The sequence below is a fragment of the Mastacembelus armatus genome, chromosome 4 (genome assembly GCF_900324485.2).
Source record: "Mastacembelus armatus chromosome 4, fMasArm1.2, whole genome shotgun sequence".
In the NCBI taxonomy this organism is placed as follows: domain Eukaryota; kingdom Metazoa; phylum Chordata; class Actinopteri; order Synbranchiformes; family Mastacembelidae; genus Mastacembelus; species Mastacembelus armatus.
This window is the reverse complement of record NC_046636.1, coordinates 14,789,721-14,814,119: the sequence shown is the minus strand read 5'-3', so window position 1 is coordinate 14,814,119 and position 24,399 is coordinate 14,789,721. Positions and strand designations below refer to the sequence as shown.

Here is a 24,399-nt window from a genome sequence, read left to right as displayed (position 1 = left end):
GCCAAAGGAGGTGCCTACAGAAGTGGTGATCGGGTCTTGTATAATCAGGCCAGGAACACACTGAATAAGGAGATCAGAGCAACTAAGAGGAGCTACTCCAAAAAGCTGGAAAACCAGTTTACAGCTAACGACTCTGCTTCAGTGTGAAGAGGCCTGAGGACAATAACCAACTATAGGACTCCATCCCCCTCCTCAATAGGCAATCAGACCCTGGTGAACGATCTGAACGAGTTCTATTGCAGATTTGAATCACCCCCCACCCGCTCTGATTGTCCTCCAGAGCAACCATTAACACCTCCAACCATCAACCCCCTCTCCCCCGCTCCGACACTTCAGACCAGTGTGGACGATGTGTGTTGGCTCTTCAGGAAGCAGAAGAGAAGGAAAGCACCAGGACCAGATGGGGTTTCACTATCATGCCTCAGAACCTGTGCTGACCAGCTGGCTCCCATCTTCTCTCTGATCTTCAACAGATCACTGGAGCTGTGTGAAGTCCCTGCATGCTTCAAACGCTCCACCATCATTCCCATCCCCAAGAAGCCAAAAATCACGGGACTCAATGACTACAGACCAGTGGCTCTGACATCTGTGGTCATGAAGTCCTTTGAAAGACTGGTGTTGGCCCACCTGAAGAACATCACTGGACCCTTCCTGGACCCCCTGCAGTTTGCCTACCGATCCAATCGGTCCATGGATGATGCAGTCAATATGGGGCTGCACTACATCCTGCAACATCTGGACAAACCAGGGACTTATGTAAGGATTCTGTTTGTGGACTTCAGCTCGGCATTCAACACCATCATCCCATCACTCCTCCAGAATAAACTCTCCCAGCTCTCCGTTCCTGACTCTACCTGTCAGTGGATTACAAGCTTCCTGACAGATAGGCAACAGCTAGTGAGGATGGGGAAATTTACTTCTGGCTCCCGCATCACCAGCACCGGTGCCCCCCAGGGGTGTGTTCTCTCCCCACTGCTCTTCTCCCTCTACACAAACGACTGCACCTCCCGTGACTCCTCTGTGAAACTCCTGAAGTTTGCAATGACACCACTGTCATTGGTCTCATCCAGGACGGTGAAGAGTCTGCATACAGACAGGAGGTGGAGCAGCTGGCTTGCTGGTGCAGTCACAACAACTTGGAGCTAAACACGCTCAAAACAGTGGAGATGGCTGTTGACTTCAGGAGAAATGCCCCCACCCACTCCCCTCTCACCATTATGAACAGCACTGTGGCACTAGTGGAGTCATTCAGGTTCCTGGGCACCACCATCTCTCAGGACCTGAAGTGGAACTTCCACATCGACTCCATCATGAAGAAGGCCCAGCAGAGGTTGTACTTCCTGCGCCAGCTGAAGAAGTTCAACCTTCCACAGACGCTGCTGACCCAGTTCTACTCAGCAGTCATCGAGTCTGTCCTGTGCTCCTCCATCACTGTCTGGTTTAGTTCCACCTCTAAATCAGACATCCTAAGACTTCAGAGAACAGTTCGGACTGCTGAGAAGATCATTGGTGTTCCCCTACCCACCCTCCAAGACCTGTTCACCTCCAGAGTGAGAAAAAGAACTCAGAAAATCACTCTGGATGCCACCCACCCGAGCCTCCACCTCTTCCAGCTCTTACCCTCTGGACGGCGCTTCAGAGCTCCAAACATCAAGACAGCCCGGCACAAAGGAAGCTTCTTCCCTCAGGCCATCCAACTATGCACTATGTCACTGGCACCTTTTGCTCTTTGCACACCACCTAGTTCCCCTTACATTCTGTCTTCAGGTTATTTGTGCATTTTTCTTTAGTTTTTTATAGCATTTGTTTCTGTAGCATTTATGTTTACTGTTTTTACCCCTTGTAGCATTTGTATCTATGTCTGTTTGCACTGGGGTACCCCCCTGTACCTAAACAAATTCCTTGTGTGTGTGTGCTCACACACTTGGCAATAAAGCTCATTCTGATTCTGATTCTGATTCTGATTCTGATTATAAAGCCACCTAATAAATAAATGCATATATCATACTATTATCATATGCATTTAAATTGTTCCTCTGGCAGCCATGGTCGTGTGTTTAATTATCAGCGTGGTCAAAATTTTGATTTGACAAATACATATAGAAAGTAAGGCACCTTACAGATTCCAGTTGTGGTGTACTTAAAGCACAATGCTGCTTCATATGCTGGCAAAAAAGCACACAGCTTTCAGAAGGCTTCAGTATTAAAGCAAAGACTTCCCTTTTTCCTGAAAGGTAAAAATCAGAAAATTGATACAGTTCTGGCACTTATCTACGTTGACTCATCAGCTTTGGGAATCTAGTACAACAGCTGAATTTAATGTGGGTGTAGAAGGAAGGTGTGGTGTATGGAATAGATTGGGAAAGAATGAGTGGAGCCCGATGTTGTGATTTGGACTGATAAAAAAGCTTGAATTTCATCCAAAAAACTTGGCTAGCTCTACTACAAACTGTGTTGTGATGTGAAAAAGTGTGTGTGTATATGTGTGTCTCTACTAAAGTAGGCATAAGTCAAACAGTGTGTGTGCATATTCTGTGAGTGTATGTGGTAGGAGGCGTGCAGCCAGCAGGCTGTTGAAGTGGAAAGCTTTCAGCCTGGTCACTAAGTGGGGTCACAGCCCAGCACTGATCACTGCTCTCCCCCATCCACCACTTCACTTGCTCCTCTCATCTCTCTCCCTATCTACCATTTCACTCCTCTCTCTCTATGGCCTACTGTAGCTCTCCCTACCGTCCTCTCTTTGCTGCTGTTTCACACTCTCTATCTGTCCATCTCTCTGCTTGCTTTTGTTTTCTCTTTATCTCAAAGATCCTCTCCCCCATCGCTCCTGTCCTTTCCATTTCTTTAGCCTTCAGTCTCTTGAAGCCGTTTTTTCCCCTATCATTCCATTCCCCTCAGGCATCTCTTTCTCTTCATCTCACATCTATTTTCTCGCCATTGCTCCATTGCTTTTCTATTTTTTTCTTCTCCGCCACTCCTCACTCTCCTCTCACCAGCTGCAAACCTATTGTAAAACTGTGCTTCTCAGGGCAATCAAGGTAATTAGATGAATGTATTTATGTGATACAGTAGTGATTTACAGTTATCAACATTATATACATAGACCTTCATTGATGTCCACTAGGGCAGATCTAAGTACTGTAGTTGAGTCAGTTTGGCAGTTTGGACTGTGAAATTGTGTGCGAACTGTTAATAAACTGAAATAATGGAAATTGCTACAGATTGATTAAATATATATGAGCATATTATGTATCAGTTTGCCAGTTCTTCCATATTGCATACTATGAATTCATGTTGAGCAGCACGTTGGCCTTTCTGTGCAGAGTTTGCATGCTCTCCCTGTGCTTGAGTGGGTTTCCTCTGGATACTCCGGCTTCCTCCCACAGTCCAAAAACGTGTATGTCAGGTTGATTGGTGATTCTAAATTGCCCATAGGAGTGAGTGTGAGCATGTGTGGTTCATCTATTTGTGGCCCTGCGATGGACTGGTGACCTGTCCTGGGCAGTTCCCCATGACTATAAAACAGGAATAAGCAGGTATAGATAATGGATGGATGGAATTCATGTCGATAAATTTACTGATAAAACAAGGTCCTACTTTTCTTGAAACAATACCATAGCATGTTCTCTGACAGTAAGTTACTGCTGTTTCTGTAAACCTGTGTCATAACCCACACAAACTGCAGCACAGGTTTTTCAGCTTTAGCAAATATAGAGATTCTAATTCTGTTCCAATCTTTCTTCCATCTGTGAGTGAACTTAGATACTGCCGAGTTGAATTTCTTCCTTCCTCTACTTTCATGTTTTATAGTTTGTCCTCTCTTACTCTCTGCACTCACCTCCTTTCTCTCTCTCTTCTGTCTCCTTGATTACTCATTGCTCTTATCGCAACTCCTATCTGCCAACTTCAATTAGACCGCAATGTCAGTTGATGGTCTAGGTTTGTACACCCTGATGGAGTGTGTGTTTGTGTGTGTCTGTATGTGCATGTCAATGACACATGGCACAGAGGATGATTGAGGCTGAAAAGAGTTCCATCACATAATGTTTTTCCACTATCTTGCGAAAAGATAAAAACACACACACACAAATGAATTTTAAGTCAAACACTCAAATAGAAGCCCAATACTTATACACACACATGAATCAAGCAAGGCACTCAATCTCAAACTGCACAGATATCCATGCATCAAAGGTACTGTTCTACAATCATCCATTATGAAAATGGAAGAAAACAGCAACTGATCATGTGACAATAATTATGACAAAAGCAAAAGAGGAAGAAATGTTGGTCATGCGATGTAAATAGAGCCCATGAAAAAAAGTCTATGTTAGGAGGAGGTTGGGTTGTTTGGGTTTGTCAGAAAACAAAGGATTTTCCTGCAAATGAGTGTGTTTAATTCCATAGTCATATATTTAGGTTTTTTTTCTATGATTGTCCCACAACCAAATGTGTTGTGCCTAAAACTAATGTAAATATTAAATGAACAATTCCCAGTCATTTTGCCTTGTTACCCTTTATTTAACATTTTTGTGCAGTCACCTTGACATGTTTCATATGTACTTGTGCATACATTTGTCTCTATATCTGTTTCATTTCAATGTTACTAAAAATCAAAAATTTAATGCAATTCAATTCAACTTAACTCGGTTCAATTCAATTCAAGTTTATTTGTATAGTGGCAAATCACAATACTATCATCTTAAGGCACTTTAAGTAGAAACTCAACAAATGCCTTATGAGCAAGCACTTGGTAATAGTGCTCCCTTTAATGGAAGAAACCTCCAGCAGGACCAGGCTCAGATTGGGTGGACATAAACTACGGGAGAGAGAAGGCACAAAGGGTATGAGAGGAGAGGGACAATTCAGGGTCGCCTGAGCCCGCCCTAATTATAAGATTTGTCAAAAAGGGAAGTTTTAAGTTTAAGTCCTATCTTAAAGACAGGAAGTACTTCACTGAAACTGGTAACTGTGTCTCAGACCAAATGGCGTTGACATGTGGGGTCCCCATTTTGGGAACCCTTTTGTTCAATCTTTACATGTTTCCTTTAGGCCAGTTAATATACAGCAACAATGTGTCCTACCATAACTATGCAGATGACACTCAGATTTACATATCACTCATAGCAGGTGAATATGGACCAGTCGATTCACCGTATCACTGCATTGAATAGATCGCTGTGTGGATGCAAGACAACTTAATCCAAATAAACAGTGAAAAGACTGAAGTGCTGCAGGATGAATATGTCAGCCTACATGAATAACCCCCCACCCCATCGTATTTATTGCTTAGTACTGATAACGTCATTATGGTGAAAGACATTAACAATCAGATAGATGTTGAAAATGATAGTCTCAGCACTGCATTAATTCACTATTAGATTCAATTGGTTTCCCTCAAAATGTTAATAAACTCACTCACTGTTTTAATCACACCCTTGATCTTGTTCTGACATATGGCACTGACATTGAACATTTAATAGTATTTCCCCCAAATCCTATTTTGTCTGGCTGTTCTTTAATAACTTTTGAATATAAAATAATCGATCATGCAGGGTTTGGGAGAAAAGTCCACCACAAATGTTTGTCTGACAACGCTGTTAATAAATTTAATAAAATTTCATCTTTATTTACTTCTATGCCATTTGCCAACACAGTGGAGGGCAGCTGCCTCAATCCTACTCCCTACCAATTTGATTATCTTGTTGACAGTGCTGTAGCCTCTCTGCGTGAAACACTTGATACTGTGGCTCCTCTGAAGCAGATATCGCGAAGGCTGGATAGGAAGTGGCATTCTACAAACTTAGAAGAATTTTACCTAGATCGCATCCTGACTAGACTGCTCAAAGACATCCTGCCACTAATCAACTCATCTTTATTAGACCTGCTCAGTTTATCTCTAGTAACAGGCTATGTACCTTAGGCTTTTAAGATGGCAGTAATCACACTGTTACTCAAAAAGCCTAGTCTTGATCCAGAAGCCCTGGGTAATTATAGACCAATATCCAAACAAGCTTTTATTAATCAAATCCTTGAAAAGGCTGTTGCTAAGCATATTTGTGACCACTTATACAGGAATGAACTCTGAAGATTTTCAATGAGGATTTAGAGCACATCATTGTACAGAAACAGCACTGTTACAAGTCACCAATGATCAGACAATAGACTGAGGCTGCCTTTGACTGGAGCATGTGATGGGAATCAAATGAACAGCATTAAAATGGTTCTAATCTTATTTATTGGACAGATTCCAATTTGTTCATGTTCAAGGTGAATCTTCCATGCACACAAAAGTTAGTTATGGAGTTCCACATGGTTCTGGGCTAGGACCAAGTCTCTTCATCTTATACATGTACTTTATACAGGCAATGTTATTAGGAAGTATTGTATTAATTATCATTGCATAAAGATGACACCCTGTATCTGTATCTATCTATGTAAACCTGATGACACAAACCAGTTAGCTATACTTCTGCATGTCTTAAGGACATAGAGCCCTGGATGAATTTTAACTTTCTACTTTTAAATTAAGAGAAAACAGAAGTTATTGTATTTGGGCCCAAACACCACAGAAATAGCTTATCTAACAATAAAACTCATTTAGATGGAATAGCTTTGGTCTCCAGCGTGTGAAAAACCTTGGAGTTGTTTTTGACAAAGTTATGTCCTTTAATTCACACATAAACCAAATCTCTAAAACTGCCTTCTTTCACCTAGACATAGTAGGCAATTTGAGGGGGGATGTTATCCCCCTTTTTAGCAAAAGGACCAAAATGCATCCCTCTTGCTACCCATTTCACACATATAGTCAAACTGGTATGATTTGCCTTTTTGATGCCTATGCCCTACCAGCCCATATGCTAAAACCAACAACAACAGATGGGAAGATTGGATCATTTTATTGTCTTGGTTCTTTGACTCTCGTTCATCAAGATTAACAAATTTTGTTAATTTTCCATCCATCTTCTTCCGCTTATCCGGGGCCGGGTCGCGGGGGCAGTAGCCGAATCAGGGATACCCAGACTTCCTTCTCCCTGGACACTTCCTCCAGCTCTTCCGAGGGGACACCGAGGCCTTCCCAGGCCAGCCGGGAGACATAGTCCCTCCAGCGTGTCCTGGGTCTTCCCCGGGGCCTCCTCCCGGTGGGACATGCCCGGAACACCTCCCCAGGAAGGCGCCCAGGAGGCATCCAAAACAGATGCCCGAGCCACCTCAACTGACTTCTCTTGATGTGGAGGAGCAGCGGCTCTACTCCGAACTCCTCCCGGGTGACCGAGCTCCTCACCCTATCTCTAAGGGAGCGCCCGGCCACCCTGCGGAGGAAGCTCATTTCAGCCGCTTGTATCCGCGATCTTGTTCTTTCGGTCATGACCCAGAGCTCATGACCATAGGTGAGATTTGTTAATTTTATTAATTTTATTTAAATTTTATTAATTTCATTCCTTTGATCAGAAATAAAATAAAATTATAGTAGGGGAAAAGGAAGACAACTGCATAAAATTCAATTCTTGCTGTAAGGCAGCTGCAGTACATTCAGAACGCTGCTGCCCAGGTCCTGACTAGAACCAGGAAGTACAACCACATTACTCCTGTTCTCAGATTTCTGCACTTTCTACACTTCCTGTCGCTCAGAGAATAGATTTTAAAAAAGCACTGTTTATGTATAAGTCTCATGGCTCAATACCACAGTACATCTCTGACATGTTGGTATCATACTAACCATCTTGGACTTCTGAGAACATCAGGGACAAGCCTTTTGATTGTGGGTGGGGGTGGGTTGTGGTTCCATTGGGCCATCCCCCCTGTTTAACAAATTAACAAAATGCCTACTGCTTACAGAATACTACCAAGATTAGAAACTTCTTGTCTCAAAATGATGCAGAAAAACTATTCAGACAGGGAAAGCATTTGTTACTTCAAGATTAAATTACTGTAACTCATTATTATCAGGACGTCCCAGTAACTTGATAAAAAGCCTCCAGTTAATCTAGAATAGAATATAGAGTCCTTCTCCCCACATATAAAACCCTTCATGCTACATAGGGAGCAGTTTCTTCTTCATGGAGGCAGCCATGTTGGGTCACCATATTTCTAGACTAACAATTAACATTAACATATTTCTGAACAAAACCAAACTGCCTCTAAACTATATTATATTTTGTTTTAAAAGACATGGCCTCCATACCCTTTCTCATGCCTTTATATGGGGGTGTGGTGTGAGAAGTTCTCAGAAGGTTGCATTCTGCAATCTCTCCACGAGATGCTACTAAATCTTTCACATTTTACACAATGCAATTTTAAATGAGCTACATCACCCAAATCAACACCTCCACTGGTCATAACTGCTACAAAGAGGTTTTTAGCGTGCAAGTTGTATGCACGCTAAAAAACTATTATGCTACAGTATGCACTATTTTTGCACTATAGTATGCACTATTTTTTTTAAATTTTATTTTATTGTTTTCTCTCAACCATTTGATCACATAAATCTTTAAATATATTTAGGGTTACACTATTTAGAGTTATTTAGCATCTATTTTATCATGAGACCCAAAAAGGAAGGAAGAAAAATTAGCTATTTTAGGTTTACAGCAGCCAATACATGGTTTCTATTAATCTAATACAATTGGAATAACAATAAAATAATTAATAATAAATAATAAAAATGATAGATAAATAAAAATAGGAATATAGAACATTTAATGCTATGGATATGCTTTATCTAAAGTGTCTCCTTACTAGCCCTTCTTCAATTTATGGGTTGGCTCTGTGCTGCTGCTTAAAGGTACAATTGTTTTAAGTCCTGTGTAGCACAAATGAGCAGTGTCTCACACTGGTAACAGGATATATTGGTGCTGATATGGGAATGTGATGTCCCAATAGAGAACAAAACAGGTGATCCTAGAATTAATAGCAGAAACCTGGACCTTCATTTTAGCGCACTGGTGTTAGAGTCTGTATTCTGTCTCTGTACTGAAGGAAGCCTTTGCGCTCACACTCAAGAGCAAAGTTCAGTTCAGTTCATTCATTCATTATCTATACCCATTTATTCATATTTAGGATCACAGGGATCTGCTGGAGCCTATCTTAGCTCTCTTTGGGTGAAAGGCAGGGTACACCCTGGACAGATCACCAGTCCATCACAGGGCCACATACAGACAGACAACCACACATGCTCACACTCGCGCCTATGGGAATCACCAGTCAACCTAGAAATGACTGTACTTTTTAACATTATACAAGGGTTGTTTTGGAATCACTTTGAGTGTCTACCACCATAACATCTGTAACCATGCATTTTTCTACAGAACAGGGTTAGTAAATCTGTTTCATAACAGTCAGACGTGTGTGTGAGTTCCTTCAGCACTCAGTACTACTTAGGTTAGGTTAGGTTAAATTAGGTTAGGTCACGTCAGGTTTGGTTAGGTCAGGTTAAGTTAGGTTAGATTAGGTCATGTTAGGTGGAGTTAGGTTGGGTTGGGTCGGGTTAGGTCAGGTCAGGTCAGGTTAGGTTATGTCAGTTTAGGTTCTGAGTTAGGGTTAGGTTCAGCCAAGTGGTGGTCATGGCTAAAATCAGAGCAACTCTCCAGAAAATCAATTTAAGTAAATGTACACAAATAATGAAAACATATGTTAGTCTGTCTTTGTGTGTGTGTGTGCGTGCATGCGTTTGAAATTTGATTACTCTGGTCATCCCTTGAATGCCTTCACAGTATTTTATGACTGCTGCCACAAGAAGATTTGCAAAAGCACATTTGGTTTTTCATGTGTGGAGGCCACAGATGAGATCTCCTTGCAGAGGAAGCTGAGGATGACAGTTTAACATTGCAGCAATAGCCCAGACCCCATTAGAAGCTTTTCAGTGTCAGCTCAGGTTTAAGTGTTCTGGCCACTTGCAGAAGAGGCAGACGATGCAGTACATTAAGTAAAGCTTTCTATGGCTGGGATCATTGGCTGGCTGTGACTCTAACTTTTTGAGTCCATCCATCAAAGCATAGTGTAGGCTCATTATAAATAAGACCCTAAACAACTGTGAATTGCAAGTATATACTTTTGTGTATACATGTAATGCTCAGTTGCGTTGGTAGACACACACACTAGACTGTTGGTCCATGATTTCCACTTTCCTCCCCACAGAAAAGACTACCTTGCCTGGAGGCAAGATTACCCATGGCTTTCTCATTTCATAAGCCCGGTTAACCATTTAACTCTGCGGCTTCGCCAGGCTCTCTTATAAACTAGGCCACCTTTAACAGACATTTAAGTGGCAAATCTTCCATGAACCCTGTACTATGGCATTGTGATGCTCCAGTGGTTTTCACCAATTTGAAATAAACAAACAAATAAAAAAAAAAACATTACAAAAAGAAATCCCTGAGGTAGATAATGCAGGTGACTGCCAGAAAAAGAAAATGAAATATGAAATATGAGAAACTACAAAAATAATAAGGCATAGACCAAGTTATAAAATACAAAGTCAAAATTATGAGAAAGAAACTAAATCAAAGCTTTTTACCTATGTGAACTTTTGGCAACTTTTTAGTAGCTTTTATTTCAAATTTTAATGAATATGCTAAAATGAACACAAAACTATGGTGGCTGACAAGGGCAAACGCACTGCAAGAAAGAAACGCTGCAAAAGAGAAATGCTGCAAAAGGGAAACGCTGCAAGAAAGAAACGCTGCAAAAGAGAAACGCTGCAAGAGAGAAACGCTGCAAAAGAGAAAACACAACGGAAGTGCGCCAGGCCGATAGGGGCACTCCAAACTGAGGGGTGCTACGAACAAAGAACTTTTACAGAGGTGAGAGAGACACATGTAGTGATATAAGTCATGTCTCATTTCGCAGGCTGCGTAATGACGCAGCTTATAGTTTTGAATTACAATAGTATGAGCGTCCTCTGATGATTGTTCTCATGTGCTATCTATTAACATATAAAAAAGCTAGAAAAATTTCCTCTAAATTTGTGGAACGCCACTTTCTTTCCAGCCTTCGTGATGCCTGCTTTAAGGTACGAATATGTAAATTATACCATGGGGCTAATCTCCTCTGATTCACTAACTTCATTTTCAGAGGGGCCACAGTATCAAGCGTTTCACGCAGTGAGACTACAGCACTGTCAACAATATGATCAATTTAGTAGGGAGTGGCATTGAGGCAGCTGCCCTCCACTGTGTTGGCACATGGCATAGAAGTAAATAAAGATGGAATCATTTTCTTAAATTTATTAACAGTGTAGTCAGATAAACATTTGCTGTAGTGGAATTTTCTTCCAAACGCTGCGTGATCCATCATTAAATTCAAAAGTTATTAAAGAATGATCTGACAAAATAGGATTTTGGGGAGAAACTATTAAATGTTCAATTTCGATGCCATAGGTCAGAACAGGATCAAGGGTGTGATTGAAACAGTGGGTGGGTGTCATGATTCCCCTTTGGGACTTCCTGCCGGGGAACCTTTATTTTGTAAAGACTTCCTTTTCCCCTTGCTCTGGTCCCCGGCAGCTTTACTTTAGTTATTTGTGTTCATTAGTTTCACCTGTGTTTAATCACCTTTTGTGTTCTCCCTATTTATACCTCCCTCTTTCCTTTGATCCCCGGCAAAGCATTAGTTACAGTTATAGTTGTTGGTGTTAAAGAGTTAAAGTGAGTTTTTGTATGACGACCGTCACATCCGGTCATTCCTTAGTTTTACCGTTTCATCCGGTTCCCGTGTGTTTTTGTATTTTGAGTTTTGTATTTGTTGCCCTGGAAGTCCCAGGAGAAAATAAAGCCTTTGTTGTCCTGCATTTGGGTCCTACCTTCTCACCTACACTCCGACACAAGCCCGTGACAGAATGCTTCGTCCAAAGACGGACCCAGCAGACAACGGAACGACGCGGTAGGAGGCGTTTGTGGCGATGCTCCTCCACGCCTTGAGGGATGTCCTGCTCTCCACCGATGACTACCCGGAAGTCCTTGCCATGTGTTCCCAGCTGAATCTGACCCCCCCATGCTACGTCTCCAAAGGTCGGTCAGACATACTGGTCTCACTTTTTTTCACCCTCCGCACTTTGATGGAGACGTGTCTAGGCAACCGGTTTACCTTCCCCGAGGTTAGGCAAGCCTCCCAAGCCTTGCTTCAGCCCGTGATGCTGGGTCTCCTGACGGCAGCATCGCGACCTCCCGAAAGCCTCGGCCCTCCACCCTTTGACACTGGTTCCTCCGCCACCAACTCCGGCTCCTCAGTCGCTGTCACTGGTGCAGGCACGCGCCATCTGGCAGGAGCTGAAGGCAAAGCCCCTGGCTCCCTGAGATCTGGCCCCCGTCTTCGCTGGCGGCACACCCGCTGCTGCCCAGCCGGAGGTTCGGCCCAGGATCCTGCAACCTCAGTGTGCCGACTCTCATTTCCCCGCTGAGGTTCCATCCCTGATTCCCGAACCTCAGTGCGCCGACGATAGCATCCCCGCTGAGGTTTCCCCCAGGATCCGAGACCCTTAGTGCGCCGACGTCCACGTCCCCGCTGAGGTTCCATCCCTGGTCCCGATGCCTCAGTGTGCCAACGACAACGTCCCCGCTGAGGCTCCGTCCAGGATCCCTGAGCCTCAGTGTGCTGACGACGATGTTCCCGCTGAGGCCCCCTTCTCATCGCTGACCAGCTTTCCACCTGCATCCCTGGCCAGCCTTTCCCCCAAGTCTCCCGAGCCCAAGTCTCCCAGCCCTCCCCACTGAGGGCTACTCCCAACTTCCGGACCCTCAGTGCGCCGATGAGGACATCTCTGTCCAGGTCCCCGAGCCTCAGCGAGCTGACGGAGACGTCCCTGCTGAGGCCCCAGTCCTGGTTCCCAAGCCTCAGCACGACAACATCTTTGTTCCCGCTGAGGTTCCACCACAGCTTCCCGAGCCTCAGCGCGCCGCCGCCGTCCCCGCTGAGGTCCCCGTCCAGTTTCCCGAGCCTCAGCGCGCCGACGATGATGTGCCCGCTGGGGCCCCAATCCAGGTTCCACCACAGCAGCAGCCAGAGCTTCCCGAGCCGCACAGCACTCCAACACCAGCCCGTGACAGGTGGGCTTGTTAACATTTTGGGTGAAACCAATTGAATCTAATATAGAATTAAATGTTATTATATGTTCGAGGGGCAGACACAATCTCTATGTGGTTTGAGGGGGGTGACGGCTCTAAGGAAACTGCAGAGAGGCATTTTAGACTGAGTCTCTGCATCCTGGTCCCCACTCTGGATTGTCAGGCTTTAGGTTGGCTAATAAACTCGGCCAGATTTCTAGAGATGAGAGCTGCACCATTCAAAGTGGGATGGATGCCGTCTCTCGCTATCAGACCGGGTTTTCCCCAGAAAGTGGCCCAATTGTCTATGAAGCCCACAATATTCACATTCCTAAAATTTTGTTTTTACTTTGCCATTATGTGGTACTGAGTGTATATTAATGAGAAAAAAATGAATTTAAACAATTGTCATGTCAGGCTCCAACATAAGTAAATTGGAAAATGTGAAGGGGTCTGAATACTTTGTGAATGCACTGTAGATAAAATAGATGCTTTTAAACTGGTGCCAACTCATTAAGAAGATTAAAGTGGAATTAAAATTTGATTTCACAATGTGATTAACATTTGGCTGGAGAAGTGCCCTCAACATGTTTAATCATGTATCAGAGGTGGCGTTACTTGGTTTTGTTAAATAATGTAAGACCATCTGTGCTCTTGTTAGATGATGGTTGAGAGTCTTTATTTTGCAAATTGAAGAGTCCATTCTGCCAAGTGGGAGTTCCCCTGTCACATATTAACTGGTTGTTCCATCTCCACAAAATATTTCAACATAATGACATTATACAATGATGCTGCATACAGACAGACACAGGTACTTCAGCTTTTTGGTTTCCACAGTCTTGTAGGGCCTGGAGTCGGAGATCAACACTGGTAGAACATCAAAAAACTTGCAGAAAACAATATATGTTCTGTACCAGCTCAAGACGTTTAACATGCCTCAGCAGGGGCTAACCTTGATGTACAAAAAAGTCATCATGTCTGTTTTCTGCGTGTCCCTCAATGGGTTTGGTAGGACACCAAATATGACAGAAACAAAGTGAAAAAAATATGACTACAGAAAAGACCACTGGTGTAATCTGCACTCCATCTAGAACCTGTGAACCTCCACAGTCAGGACACAAGAAGAGAGAATTACTGAATATTCATCCCATCTGGACATCTCCACTCTGATAGGTGCTACCAGTCCGTTCCTAGAGCATCAACTACTAATGCTTTATCAAGAATGCTAGCATTCATAATACAGAAGCAAAAAGTACTTTCCAATACAAACATTTTCAATAGCGAACAGCGTTGCCCACACCATGTTTGATACAAAGAGCATCAAACATGGTGTGGTGTCCACCTTTAAGATTTTATGAAGAGGTTATGGACATCACTAAAAGTGGAAGATTGCCATCATAAGTGGCAAACACACAATAGTGAGGATCTGCCACTGTGCATTCACTGTGCATGGTAAACAACAGGGAAAACCACTCAAATGGTAAAGAGCTGTTGTGCAATAGATACTAACAGTAAACTGCTCAGTGATGGTCAGTGTCCACACAAAATAAAATCAAAATATTTGTTTTCCTCCCTGAATACCCATAGAAGGCATATAAAGCAGCTTTGTTTTGCCACTCCTCAAACTGAGAGGGGTAGTATCACATGAACAATTTCATTATCTCCATTTTTTAGTTTAGCCTGTAAATGTAAGGCTTATGGCATTGTTTATTTTTCTTATTGTCAGAATCCTATGAGAAGGCCAAACACAACAGTTTTAGCCCATCTCTCAGTGCTGTTGACTTTCCTTCCTGCCCATCCTGCATCCCCACTAGTTCCTACTCTTCTACTAAAGAAGTAAATCTTTAGAAATATCCCAAAAGTACAATGTTTCTTCAAAAGAAAAAAAAAACACTTTCAAAAATTTCAGTCACTTTCAAAACTGCAGCTGGTTAATGGAATTCTCTGACACAAGGAATAACTACTTGTTAGTAGTATAGACCATTTTCAGTTCACTGTTTTCATTGATTTTGAATTGACACTGACAGGGGCGCCGCTAAGCAGTTTTGGGCCCTATGAAAAAATTTGAAGTTGGGCTCTCTACCTCACCCATTCTGCACCAAACATACAAACCAAGCTAGATATCCAAAATCTTTGTCTGCAGTTTAGTCATAGTACTGACCTCTGCCTTTTATTATTTGTTTTGCCCACAACGTATCAGTATTTAGTCAGAGAACATCCATAGGTGTAGTTAGCAGATGATTTATTGTGCACATGATTTACATTATACAAAAATAAAGTATAGTAATACAGTAATAAAGTACAAAAATAATAACTGAAAAATGTAACACTCTTAAACATGCATTACAAACACAAAAAATATAAACTATGTATAAAAAAGTCCAATATGCAATACACTACAACAGTGACTTAACAATCAATGTGTCATAATAATAAATTAGAAATGGTCTTTAACCTGCCAGTGACTTAAATGGCAAAACCCTGGCCTTCTTGCAAAATCTTCAACCAAATATAAGTAGTTTTCTGCTAGCATACATGGTGGTAGTTAGTTAAAGGCAGGTTTATTCCCCTGGATCGTCCAGGGCTCAGGCAAACACATAAACGTCCTCCGCTACTCGGTGGACAGGCAGACAGGACAGGCACGCTCTTCACACTACCAATTCTCATTAGTACACTTAACTAATGTTCCGGCAGGGAACAAAGGAAAACCAGGGACATATATACACACAACTGAAGAACCAATTAAACACAGGTGAACACAATCTAACTGATGACCAAACGAAAACACAGAGCTACCTCGAACTAACAGAACAGGAACCCAGGAAACTGACCAAAATAAAATGCAAATAGGAAGACAAGGCTCGGGGCCTAACATAGCCAACAAGAACCAAGAGAATGCTGGCAAGTGGCTACAAAATAAAGATCTATATCTGGATTAAAATTACATTATTTTCATTTTCAATGGTGAAAAACGTAAGCAATTGAATTAGAGTGTCGGCTATGAAAGTAGCACTAACATTACTGCAAAGGAAGCTCCGTGAAACCTTTCTTTTAAAAAAAAATTGTAAGTCATTGTCAGCCCTTCTCTCTGCTTAGTTAAACCTTTCTTTTCGTTTCTGATGGCCGGATTTATGCTTCGTTGAACGCGAGGACATGGCTGCTTTAACCGTTTACGATCTGACGAATCAGCAGCGAGTCTATAGGATACAAATGGACGGACAGAACCATGCAGTAAATGGGAAGAGGTGTGTAATTTGATCGGAGTGGCAGAAGTAAGCCGTAATTTAGTTTTATTTGTAACTCTTTCATAGATAAATTTATGATATCTAATATATTACTGCTAATAATGTTATTATTAATAAAGCTGGTCTCTGGGGGGTCTCTGGAATCGTCCTAACTTTCCCCCCTTAGCGGCACCCCTGGACACTGAGAACATCACACTGCTATGGATTTTAGCAACATCTGCCATAGCAGACACCATCCTAAACAAAGCAGAAATATTTCGAAAAACCACAGTGCAAAGAAAATAAGATATCTCAAAACCAGACAGTTATGAGCTAGTCTCCAAGCTGACCAGTGTTCTGAGGAACATTCTTCTCATCCCCATTCAATTCTTACAGCAGAATTGAGTTCTGTTAATCCTGCTACCCAAGTCCCTAATACTGCCTGCATCTGAAGCAGGAGCTAGCCCTGGTGATACATTAACGTAATATACAATTATTATGCAGTAACATGACAAACAATTATGTAATTAAAATAGAAAACACTGAGCTGGAGGGCTGCAGCACACGAGAAGGAGACAGGAGAGTGCTGCCCATCCATCACTCATTGAGGTTCTTGACTTTAAAAACACTTATGATTCAACTAACTGAGAGCAATTTTCACAATGGCCGTGTTAATGCAGTTAAATGCCTGCTCACCACTATGAACAGGATTACAACACAACCATCTGATAGGGAACAGAGATGTTGGACTGTGATGAAGTTATTGCCTCACTGATGACCAGATTTCGTTTTACAGTTTTGCTTTGTCCTGCTTTAATGCTGTCAACAGTGGGGTCAGATGAATATACTTTAATTATCATTTATGAACTTAGCAGTGGTGCCAGTAGATAGAGTAGGGTGAGGTTACATGCATCAGCAAGTCATTTTTCTAACATTTCTAGACTGATTTCAATTTAAAATAGGAGTGATACACTTTCCCCAGTTAAATAAAGTTGTACAAAGTATCCACACACATCAGCTGATCACATTTATTAACAGGAGCTGCAGGATCTCCACCATGTGAGACTTACACTCATGCAAGTGCATGACAACTCTGAGTAGGTGTAGTCCAACAGTATGCAACAAAATACAAAACAGTTTATAGCTGCTTTTACAGTGATTCCAGCTTCTGCTGGAAGGCAGCAAAGATGTAGGTAACACTCTTCTCTGTGATTAATAAACTAAACAAGCTCAAGGAGCAGAATGGCTCACATTGCTTTAAGTGGGCTGTGCTCTTCCTGAAAACCATGTGACTGCTTTGCAGTTTATTAAAGGAGTTGCCAGACAGACATAAGCAGTTGACTGCAGTTAAAGCAGGGGGGTGCTGGAAGTAAACTTTCCCTTTGTTTAGGGAAGCCTGAGGCTGTTCTTTGTAGATCTCAAATAAGACAACCCAAACAATCATATAAGTACTATAAGGCCAACTCCTTTAAAGTTAGAGGACCTCAGTGTCTATGGTTACCATAATAAATATGATGAAGGTTATGTAGGTATTAAGGTAAATTGTAATGTAACTTCATGGTTTTGTGAAACAATATTGACCATTTTGTGTGAAATGGGAAGTAAACAGACACCAATGTTTTCCTGACCTGCTCTCTATGGGGTATGAAATAAGCTTGCACATATGCACACTCAGAAATATCCTTCATGGCAATGTTTCATTTATTTCTTCTAAGAAATATTGAAATGGGATGAGTGATCCTGGTATGAGCTCAACTTCAAACTGTGGAAGACACACACACACACACACACACAAACTTGTTTCCATTTCTCATAGGAACTTTGCATTGACTTGTATTATATTATGGATTGTTTATATTAATGTTGGTGTTATTGTGTAATATAATCTTATCTTGTTTTTAGGGTGACATTTTACCATCTGTCCAGAGACTGTAGATGAAAATTGTGGCTGGCTAACTCTGGTGCATTTACAGAAATGTAAATTAATGTACAGTCAAATAAACTAATAATAATAACAACAAAAACATTCTTGCATTAATTTCGATTCGCCTTTTATAAAGGTTGAAGTCATGCCTGAAAGTCACCCCCCATCTGAGGATAGTTGACATCATCTATGATTGTATATCTATAATTTGCATATCTAAATAACATGGTCTTTTAAATGGTTATTCTCGACAATTTAAAAATTTGAGGGCTTGTTAGATCTAGATAAAATAATGCTAAAAGTTTTATGATTCCTTTAAAAATATATCTGATCACTGCAGATACCATCATAGTCACCATAGTGACACGAACTGAAAGCGTCTGTGCAGCTAGGCCCAGGGTCCCCGTTGTACGTTAGAGGGCGACATGGAGGCGCAAGGGGCCGGCGTTGAGTCAGTTTCAGGCAGGCTGGAGTGCTGCTGAGTCCAGCACAGAGTAGACAGGCACAGACAAGGGCTGGTGGACGGAGGAAGTCTGCCTCATGCCGGCGGGGTTTACCGGGAATTCATTATCTGACGTCCAAGCGCATTGCGACTGACTTTGTCGGTTCTAGAAGGAGGAATTATAACACAGCAAAATGCATTTTATGGGGATTTGGATGCTGACGGCAGCTCTGCAGGTAAAATATTTCTCATTTTGCACCGAGTCAGTTCGGATTGTCGGACACTACACCGTTGCCCATTGACGAAAGATAGAGGGAAGCGTTTTGCTGGCGACTGAGGACAAAGCAGCTATAACCATTTAACCTGAATTTTCTTTAAGCTTTTCGTAACAATTGCAATATTCTTGACTAAATAAGGGCCAACAACAACAGCCAACATTCACATACTGGCGGTATCATAGCAGACCTGCTCCGGTCCTGCTGCATAGTCATTTTCTAACCAAGCAAGAGAATGCATTCTGAGCACTGTATGATAAAACATTGGCTTCAGATCAAATGTTGCTGTGTAGGGGAGTCCGAGGTGTGTGTGTGTGTGTGTGTGTGTGTGTGTGCGCGCGCCCCCGCGCGTGTATTAAACACCCATCCATCCTCGGACGACATGCTGTCGCCCGTTTCAGCATCTCCTTTATTACACAATTCATGGCTCTTTCTGTTGAAACTAGATGCTTGACTTTTGTGGAGCTGTAATCCAGTCTGGGCTGAATACATTTTAAGTGAACAAAGTCATCGATACATAGTGTTTTTAAGTCTTTCAGCGAAAATATGCCGATCACCATTTTAAAAGATGGCAGTTTTATGTGCCACCTTATAACCGAACGTAACGTTGCGTGATGGAGCGAGGTTTAAAACGTTTCATGAGTCGCGTCTGTTCTTCCTCGGCACTCGGTTTACTAAATTGTGCAAGCTGAATATAATGAGATATAAATCCCTAAACCTCGTCAATCTGTGACCTGTGAGTATTTCACATGAAATTTACAAATAACTGCACTGAGTGTAGCCTACCCATCATTTTCTGCGAGCTGTCGCCCCTTGGCCTGTGTGCATAGTTGGAATGAGAACAAACATATTGTGACAATGGATATTGTGTGGTTGGGAAAGTGTTGTACAACAAGACTGTTTTTATATAATGTCATGTTATATTGCCTGGCAATGGAGGCGGGGGTGGGGGGTGGAGGTGCGCGCCTTAGGGCCACCTGCTGTTCAGCCTCTTCCGAGAAATAAGACTGTAACTTTTAAAGAACCATGTAAGTGTTTTATAGTTTATTCCTTCTACTGATCAAATGTAAATTATATTATTATACTATTACTGGCCATGTTTTCTTTTATATTCATAGTTGCACAGTTGGTGTTTATGTGTATATATATATATATATATGTGTGTGTGTGTGTGTGTTTGTGTGTGCACTGGTACAATCCCCCTTTTCCCCAGAGCCCTTAGTTCGAAGTCAAGGAAGACATGGACATTGGATATTGATTAAAGATTAGTTGTATCAGCTTTGTCATCTTTCATTTCTGGGGGACGGCTGCTGTGCATCTGTATTCATTTTTTGAATCCTTTCCTCCCACAGTCCAAAAACATGTATGTCAGGTGGTTTGGTGATTCTAAATTGCCCATAGGAGTGAATGTGAGTGTGTGAGGTTGTTTGTCTCTATGTAGCCCTGTGATGGACTGGTGATCTGTTCAGGGCGTACCCCTGCCTTTCACCCAAAGAGAACTGGGGTAGGCTCCAGCAGATCCCTGTGACCCTAATTAGGAATAAATGGGTATACAGTGGGGCAAATAAGTATTTGATACATTGTCGATTTTTCAAGTTTTCCCACTTACAAAGAATGGAGAGATCTGTAATTTTCATCGTAGGTACACCTCAACTGTGAGAGACAGAATCTAAAAAAAAAAATCCAGAAAATCACATTGTATGATTTTTAAATAATGAATTTCCATTTAATTGCATGAAATAAGTATTTGATCATCTACCAACCAGCAAGAATTCTGGCTCTCACAGACCTGTTTGTCTTTAAGAAGCCCTCCTATCCTCCACTCATTGCCTGTATTAATTGCACCTGTTTGAAACCCGTTTAACTCGTCTAAAAGACACCTATCCACACACTCAATCTATCAGACTCCAACTTCTCCACTATGGGCAAGACCAAAGAGCTGTCTAAGGACACTAGGGACAAAATTGTAGACCTGCACAAGGCTGGGATGGGCTACAGGACAATAGGCAAACAGCTTGGTGAGAAGGCAGAAACTGTTGGCGCAGTTATTAGAGAATGGAAGAAATTCAAGATGACTGCCAATCTCCCCGGACTGGGGCTCCATGCAAGATCTCGCCTCGTGGAGTATCAATGATCCTGAGAAAGGTACGGGAACGAGAAGTACACAGGAGGCCCTGGTCAATGACCTGAAGAGAGCTGGGACCGCAGTCTCGACAGTTACCATTAGTAACACACTACACCGTCATGGATTCAAATTCTGCAGCACACGCAAGGTCCCCCTGCTCAAGCCAGCACATGTCCAGGCCTGTCTGAAGTTTGCCAAAGACCATCTGGATGATCCAGAGGAGGTATGGGAGAAGGTCATGTGGTCAGATGAGACCAAAATAGAACTTTTTGGTATAAACTCCATCAGCTGTGTTTGGAGGAAGAAGAAGGATGAGTACAATCCCAAGAACACCATCCCAACCGTGAAGCATAGGGGTGGAAACATCAGGCTTTGGGGGTGCTTTTCTGCAAAGGGGACAGGACGACTGCACCGTATTGAGGGGAGGATGGATGGGGCCATGTATCGTGAGATTTTGGGCAACAACCTCCTTCCCTCAGTAAGAGCACTGAAGATGGGTCGTGGCTGGGTCTTCCAGCATGACAATGAACCCAAACACACAGCCAGGGCAACTAAGGAGTGGCTCCGTAAGAAGCATTTCAAGGTCCTGGAGTGGTCTAGCCAGTCTCCAGACCTGAACCCAATAGAAAATCTATGGAGGGAGCTGAAACTCTGTGTTGCCCAGCAACAGCCCCAAAACCTGAAAGATCTGAAGAAGACCTGTATGGAGGAGTGGGCCAAAATCCCTGCTGCAGTGTGTGCAAACCTGGTCAAGAACTACAGGAAATGTCTGACCTCTGTAATTGTAAACAAAGGTTTCTGTACCAAATATTAAGTTCTATTTTTCTATTGTATCAAATATTTATTTCATGTCATATTTAAAAATCATACAATGTGATTTTCTGGATTTTTTTTTTTTTTTAGATTCTGTCTCTCACTGTTGAGGTGTACCTACGATGAAAATTACAGATCTCTCCATTCTTTGTAAGTGGGAAAATTTGCAAAATTTGGAGTATATCAAATACTTATTTTCTCCAGTATAATGGATGGATGGATGTTGACCCTGGCTATTTTGGTATGTTTGGCAGAATTTCACTGAATCTCAAATGCAAAAACAAACTGTTCCAATGAAATTGATTGAATTTAACCTACAGTAAAATCAAAATGTCCCATCAGTGTTTTTGCAGCACTCAGAACTCTTCCTGAGGATGACCAGTGTATGGCCAATTTCATTAGAGTTTGTTCCTGATAGATTCTTAGTGACTGCATGTGCATTTCTGGATCATTAATAATTCTAAATAATGAATCAATGTGGTAAAAGCTGTGTGTAAAAGCACACTATTCTCTCCTCTCTGGAGACACACGCGGATTGTGCTGCTGTGTGATTTAATTAACTAAAACTCAGTCCACATACAATTTGCTGTAAGCAGTACACAGCTTTAGTAGACATGTTTGACTTTACAAAAAAAAATGAAAATAATATCAGAATTTAATGTACAGGCAGAATTGATGATCCTCCTGAATCTATGGATGTGAAAATGTTTGGAGCCATATGTATCTATAGACTGATAGATTGTATTTGCATGTGGGGGCATGTGTATAGATGAGAAGAGAAAGAAGCTGACAGAAGCTGGCAGATATATGACAAATCAGTACAGGGAAATTAGTGCATGTCGGTGTGGGTTTATATTCAAATATTACTAAATTTGCTCCAGTGCTACATAATGAAAAGTTTTGTGTATGTGTGTGTTTATGAATGCTTGTCTAGCTCAGTCAACACTTTACCTATAAGTTCAATATAGATTTAAAGTTTCACTGTGTGATAACTGTACAGACTGATGGTTTTGGTTGGAAAAGTGTCACTGTGTTACGCTTAAAGTTTTTTAGAGTAACATAGCAACAACAAGAATTGAATATAAGTAAACATCACTATTAACATTACTAATGTTTTGGTAGAATCTACTGTGGCAATTTTTAGTGCCCCCGATGTTGTGTGCTGGCCTGAGCTTCATATAACCTGATACTAACCCTACAGAAATGAAGCGGGAGCTCTGAGGACACATGGTCACTCAAGGTGTGTTTTGTTGCTTTTCTGTTTTGTTATCTGTAGGGACACTAGATTAAATAAATATGTCTTGGTTTGGCCTTCTTTATTGGTTTGATAAAATAAGCTATTTGAAGAAGTCATCTTGAGTCTGGGGTATTCTGATGGGCATTTTCACTGCATTTTAGCAGACGATTAATCTATTTGGCTGATGGCAAAAATGGAAGATAACAGATACTGGAGGTTCTTGTTAGTTGAAGCCTTAATTCTACAACTGCAAAATGCATAAATTCTTATTCACTCCTCGTCACCTGCAAAACATTATGATGTACATGCATACCTTAATTGTTACTCCACAGTATGCAGTGAAATTGGATAGCATATGAACTGCAACAGCAATTCAAAAAGGTGCTAAAATATAGAAATACCACATAAACTCTAAAATAAATAAGTACAAAAATAGGATATATTTCACTAAAAGATTCTGCACTTTTGCTGAGTTACAGTGTCCCTGTGGACAAGGTGGAGAGTATATACAGTACATGGAAACACTGTTTTCAAAACGATGGCAAATTCTGTGCATTTTTGCAGTAACCATATTGAAGTAAAGAATCTTAGAAGAATATTTATAATGAAAAGAAATAATCATCATTCTGTGTCCTCGTTTTAGTTGTGCTACCACTATTAAGTAAAAAGGGATGGCTTTGGAATCATTTTGTTTGGAAAAATGCATCACAGAAGACAGGTTTATGGGGAATGAATTCAATTCAATTCAATTCAGTTTTATTTGTATAGCGCCAAATCACAATACAAATCATCTCAAGGCACTTTACAAAAACTAAAACTAAAAACCCAACAATTCCCTTATGAGCAAGCACTTGGCGACAGTGGAGAGGAAAAAACTCCCTTTAACGGAAGAAAAAAACCTCCAGCAGAACCGGGCTCAGTTTGGGCGGCCATCTGCCTCGACCGGTTGGGGTGAGTGGATAGAGCAGAGAGAAAAGAACAGCAACAATAAACAACAAATAGACACTGCAAGTTGGTGGGGCCAGTAACTGCACATCAGCGATAAACAGCTCCAGGACCAGGGACACCTGCAGAAGGTACAGAGAGAGAGAGAGAGAGAGGGAGGGAGAGAGCACAAACTAGGGGAGAGAGAGAGCACAAGGTTAGTAACATTCAATGGTGGAATATACATGAGGTGGGAGAGAAGGGGGGGTAGGGTAGGGGAGCTCAGTGCACCGATGGTCCTCGGGCAGTCTAGGCCTATAGCAGCATAACTAACTAAGGGATGGTTCAGGGTTGCCTGAAGCCAGCCCTAACTATATGCTTTGTCAAAGAGGAAG

The 24,399-nt window shown here is 41.9% G+C and overlaps 1 protein-coding gene across 1 annotated transcript in view; it reads left to right on the top strand.

The window, feature by feature from the left end:
• Positions 1 to 18,666: 18,666 nt before the first annotated feature.
• The window catches only part of LOC113129299 (cadherin-2-like), a 131,073-nt gene continuing 125,340 nt past the window's right edge, over positions 18,667 to 24,399 (top strand). The window contains exon 1 of the mRNA XM_026305216.1: positions 18,667 to 18,866. Coding sequence (XP_026161001.1) covers positions 18,825 to 18,866 — 42 coding nt within the window. The 5' untranslated portion in view covers positions 18,667 to 18,824. The remainder of the gene's footprint in view (positions 18,867 to 24,399) is intronic.